This window comes from Perkinsus marinus (genome assembly GCF_000006405.1).
Source record: "Perkinsus marinus ATCC 50983 genomic scaffold scf_1104296967200, whole genome shotgun sequence".
In the NCBI taxonomy this organism is placed as follows: domain Eukaryota; phylum Perkinsozoa; order Perkinsida; family Perkinsidae; genus Perkinsus; species Perkinsus marinus.
The window spans coordinates 7,121-12,283 of NW_003203617.1; the positions used below are offsets into that span (position 1 = coordinate 7,121).

Below are 5,163 nucleotides of genomic sequence, written 5' to 3' on the forward strand. Positions count from 1 at the left end.
TTGCAATTGAGGTACCTACCAGGTCTAGTTGTCGCGAAGCTTGATAATGTCCAGGCAATTGAGGTATCTACTAGGTCTAGTTGTCGCGAAGCTTCATAATGTCCAGGCAATTGAGGTACCTACTAGGTATAGTTGTCGCGAAGCTTCATGATGTCCAGGCTGGTGTGCATTATCACGAGTTCATTGCTAGCTCACGTCGGCACAGATGGCGTAGAGTGGCTGCTCTTCTACTTCAGCGAGGCGTCGCTGTACACTTCAATCCATTCTCGAACTACCTGGCGGGCTACAAATATGGCTGCAAATTGGATGCTGAATATCAACTCGATATCAATACGTAATCATATCTTATGCATTTCTTGTTTTCAGAGAAGGCTATGGAGACTCCATAATGGAGTACGTAGTCTACGTAACGTAGAGGAATCTCCAGTACAACAGCAGGAGACATTCTGAGCTGCTCAGAGTGTCTCCGCTGTGGACGAAGATGGATATAGATGTGAACTACGTGAAGGTGTCTTATTCTATTTTATTTAACATTTGTTATCTATGATAGATGGAATCTGTTAGATCCAACCATGAACAAACGCAAGGGCGACAACTATCATGAGCAGAAAATATAGTAAAGTAAGACATAGTGCGCTTATTCGTCCACGATGCTCACCATGAAGCCCTCAAAAGTTTTGAGTCAAAACGTGCAAGGATTATTTGGCATCAGTTCGCAACGGCTACTATTTTCGTTTCTCCAAAATCCTTGAAAAACCACTGAGCTGACTTTCGCGGACCGAGTCAGCTGGTAGATGTATCTCCACGAACGGGTGCTAGCACTACTCTAAACGGACGGTTGGTTACATAGGTGGAGGCTTCATCGTGAAGCGGCACTAATATTTCCTTCACGCTAGTTCCACAGGCGACCTTAGGTCGCCTACTTATACTCAAGTCTGTCGGAGTCATCGATTACGGTAATCGGATTACCGATGTTCAACACCGGGTGTTGATGAGAAGGGTGGCAAGGCTTGCTGATAATTGCGAAAAACACTCAAGATAGACGTCTCGACTGCCTGGGCATGGCGATCACTCTTGTGGATTGCTAGGCACGCAGGTAAGATAACATTTACCATGAGTAATAGTTGCTTGTGTTGTTCGGGTACGTCAACAACACGCGAATCTCCTCCGGTTGGTTCACCTGAGGTAAATCACCTCGACGATGATGACCTATAGCTGCCATCTCACTTCCCTTAGAGAAGTTCTCTAACCAAGTGACGCAAGTGTGCGTTGTATAGTCGCGTCAATGCGCTGACATGAGAAGACATCTCACAATGACTGCACAAGGTTGGTCCTTTTATGACCACGACGAGGAGCGCTCGAGGTCGAAAGTCGATCTCTGTTCTTAGTATCCATTTCTCGGGATTCTGCTTCTCCGCGTGGTTTGCACAATGTGAAAACCCGCGCCATGGGTTTGATCAGCAATCACCGACTCCGACATTCTATCCACTCTATTCGACATATCCATGTTCTGTACATGCATGTAGATTAAGCGTGGAATCGACGCATCCTCAATAATTGAGCCCCAATGCAAGTTCTTCTCGTGCTCACTCACTCCTCGGATTGAGCACTTTCGAGTCCTTGAAAATCAGGCTGATTTAATCAGCAGATGCAATACATGTGAGGCACTCCCATACGCCTAGAAACTCTATAGTATAGAGCCTTCCATTGGGCTGTTTGCATCAATCGAGCACAAAAAAATGATCCTTGAACATCGAAACTGGTAGTTTAGAGTTTATGATACAGAATGGTCTGTAACCGTCCATATGTCAGAAAGGAATTCATCTAATCAACTCTTCCTTCGACTGCGTGGACGTTGTGCCATCGGCGTGCTCTGTGGTTGTCGTAGTCCTGAGTATCTGTAGCAAAACAGTCTGAATTCGGACACAAGGGTTCAGTGATTCACCTTCTTGCCATTCTTAGTAACTACTTCCTGCTTGGTGGACGTGTGCACAGCGGCGGGGCCTTCGTTCTTCGAAGAAGTTGCTAAGAACAAAAATATAAAAAACATTCGCGGCGTGATCAACAGGTCAGGAAATAACGTCAAAAAAAGGAAGTATAACAATCTTCCAATTCTCGAGCAAGTCCAAGCGAGCCAGCCGATGCAGCTATCCGCTAAGAAGTGTAAATAGAAGGTAGTGGTGTAAATGGCACGAGAGTTGTGTTTTATGTGATGATGCTCATACATAGGCCGTCCCTTTCACTCGTACCCCAGAAGAAGGCGGAGGGGACCAGTAATGCAGCAGCGGCAGCAAATAGACGACGTAGGAGCTGTGGGGCTCGCCTCATCGCACCTGAAGTACCAAACTATGGAGCCGCAAAGGCAAGGACCCTACGTGAATGGAGCATCTTTCTTAACATCTTCGCACCGAACATGTCGAACCCAAACCGCGCGACTTCAAAACCTTGCCGTAGCGTATCTGAGATACACTGTCTCGACAAGGAGCTGTGAGAACCAACAACGAGCGGGGTCTGTGTCGCGGTAGCTAAATGTGTTATTACTAATAACCCCCTTAGCTACCGCGACACCGAGCACGATATTGTAGTTCACCCCCCGCCCCCCCCCTCCCCCTCGGACACAGTAGGGACTCACAGAACACGTGTGCGACAAACGAACAACATATCAAGGACATAACAAAGTATTTGTCAGACACCAAATAAGCTACTGAACTACGATGAACAACATACTATTCAATCTTACGTTTATTGGGAGCTGGTGGTCTTCTGAACGCGTTTCCAAAAGTCTCCCCCCATATCCCCCAAGAGCGAGCCGGAATCCACCCGCGCAAATTCGGAGAGCTCGCGAAAGGTTTCTGGCCGCTTCTGCGACTCGACGCATCCGACTTGGGTCGACGTTCTACAGGGAGAGGACGTCAGTGAGTGCGTCAGGGTCGTTACCGTCTCACCGATAAAATCCAGAGTCCATTGGGTTTCCAAAACTATCTCTCATCGCGCTCCGTAAGAGCTCATCTAAATCCATGCCCATTGCTCTCTGATAGACGGAAACAACATGTGCTACGAACAGAAGGAACAGCACGGAGACGCTCACCTTGAAGAGTTCCTGTGCTTCTTCCATTGACATTTGTCTGTAATAAGCATTGCCTACGAACGAAGGCTGACTAATATTCCTCTAAACTATGCCTACCTTGAGTGAAGCCCTCACTGTCGGGGAAACCACCCCGTGCGAAGCCACTGCTCCCTGGGAACGGTCCCGAGGTCCCCGGGAACGGTCCCGACGTTCCCGCGCTAGGACCCGTAGGCCTTCTTGTACTAGCGCCACCTCCATACGGAGATGAGCCGTTGTCGAATGCATCGTACCTGGAGTCAATGTAGGCTGACCACCACCGCTGCTTTCGAGTGAAAGACTATGTAACGAACTACTGCCTAGTGCAACTCCAGTGGAGTGGCGACAGTAGTAAGAGCAGTTAGGTTCGGACACTTACTGTCTGCGTTTGGACTCATCCCCGAGAGTCTGATAGGCCTCTCCTATATTCTTGAAACGCTCCTCAGCTGCATCACGTTTATCCGGATTTCGATCTGGGTGCCACTTCATCGCTTGCTTACGATAGGCCTGAGGAGGAAATCATTCAGCTTACAGCAGAGCTTACAGCAGGGGACAGAAAAAGATTGCCATTCTAATATATGCATATCGTTACGTTAGAAAAATGATACAGCTTATGACATCCTGTGCACCATCGTCATGTTGTAGGAACCATTCAGGTTTGAATAATACAGGCAAAGTCAACTTGGCTTTACTCGGTCAATGAAAATGTCGGAATGTGTTTCATCATCAATACATATATTTTGATGACTATTATATAATTATAACATAATTGTAATTATTTAAATTGAGACTGCACGATAGCTGACCTTCTTGATGTCATCTTGAGATGCATTGCGAGAGACGCCCAATACACTGTAGTAGTCCTTAGGCCCACACTGGGTGGCGAAGGACCGTCTAAACACTGGAGAGGCCCGCCCGTATGGCAATAGTGGCGGTGTTGAACGTGCAAACAGCCGGGATGAGAGGACCGCGACTGTCGGAGTTGCTGCTCGGAATGTGGAAGGATTAAGGAATGAATTTAGCATAGACAACGATGGTGAACAATATAGGCAGGGCCTCAGGAGGCACCCTTCTCATAAAACAAGGTAACTGAGGTACATCTCCATTATATGCTGACCAATACTTCGATTGAAAGCTGGGAAAATTCTCGCCCTCTCGCCTCGCATCCAAGGGATATTCAGTGCTCGATAGTGGGACTCAACAATTTTCGCTATGTATTGTCGCACGTTAGTCAGAATCTCGAAAATGACTGTTTCATCATCCTGAAGCCTCTAGCCCAAAAATTTACCTTCACTTTACGGAACCCCGAGTGTCGCCAGCTACTTCAACACATACTCCAGTGAACAGATAGAAACTTCAGTATATTCATACTATCGGGTCTTAGCGCGACCAATGATAACGCTGTTTTTAGGAGTGCACGTTTCTGGTATTATCCGGGACAGTGATACAGCATATCCGAAAGTGTCTCTAACATTTATGAGCCTATCAGTGTCAACCACTCGCATGCACGCACGCGCAATTCGATACTCTGCTCGTTGTGAATATTCGAAACCGTCTTTACCGTCCACCACCGAGTAGTCGGCCAACGATGCTACTGTCCTGAATTCATCTTCGCTCAAAACTCCTCCAACACCGTCGTGGCTCCGAGGTAGTTGCCCTACGCCTGCGCCTTCAGCACCGGCAATTTGCCCATAACAGCACGGACATACCTATGAACAAATCGCTCAAACATTGTTCGGAAGCTCCTTCGTATAGTACTACAAAACTGCAGTTTCTGGTAGTGCAAAAGTCTATGATCATGTCAGTGAGGGCACCACATGCATGTAGACCAATACCTAAACGACGTGGAATAGAATCAATCTGAAAAACTAAGGTAAACTAAACTAAGAACGTTTTAGTAATTTTTTGCAGGAAACATTAACTACGTCAAACATGAACCTCTGTAAGACTACTACTATCCTATAAGCTTTTCAATGTCTTCACTCCACCTACTCCTCCGTACTGTGTATAACATTACACAACGACAGTACTGATAGTGTATAACAGTACACAACGACAGT

At 46.8% G+C, this 5,163-nt stretch overlaps 2 protein-coding genes across 2 annotated transcripts in view; both read right to left on the bottom strand.

Moving 5' to 3' along the window:
* Window positions 1–1,820: 1,820 nt before the first annotated feature.
* Pmar_PMAR027017 (hypothetical protein) lies at window positions 1,821–2,415 on the bottom strand (the record flags this gene model as incomplete). The annotated part of the gene is made up of 4 exons (XM_002768747.1): window positions 1,821–1,898; window positions 1,946–2,025; window positions 2,250–2,333; window positions 2,376–2,415. 4 exons carry the CDS (start codon window positions 2,413–2,415, stop codon window positions 1,821–1,823), a joined length of 282 nt encoding a protein of 93 aa, XP_002768793.1.
* A 327-nt stretch (window positions 2,416–2,742) lies between these two features.
* The window catches only part of Pmar_PMAR027018 (hypothetical protein), a gene marked incomplete at both ends in the record, with an annotated part of 3,666 nt that continues 1,245 nt past the window's right edge, over window positions 2,743–5,163 (bottom strand). Inside the window, 7 exons of the mRNA XM_002768748.1 lie at window positions 2,743–2,896; window positions 2,946–3,031; window positions 3,089–3,141; window positions 3,185–3,357; window positions 3,483–3,610; window positions 3,910–3,997; window positions 4,765–4,812. Of these exons, the coding sequence (XP_002768794.1) occupies window positions 2,743–2,896; window positions 2,946–3,031; window positions 3,089–3,141; window positions 3,185–3,357; window positions 3,483–3,610; window positions 3,910–3,997; window positions 4,765–4,812 (730 nt within the window). The remainder of the gene's footprint in view (window positions 2,897–2,945; window positions 3,032–3,088; window positions 3,142–3,184; window positions 3,358–3,482; window positions 3,611–3,909; window positions 3,998–4,764; window positions 4,813–5,163) is intronic.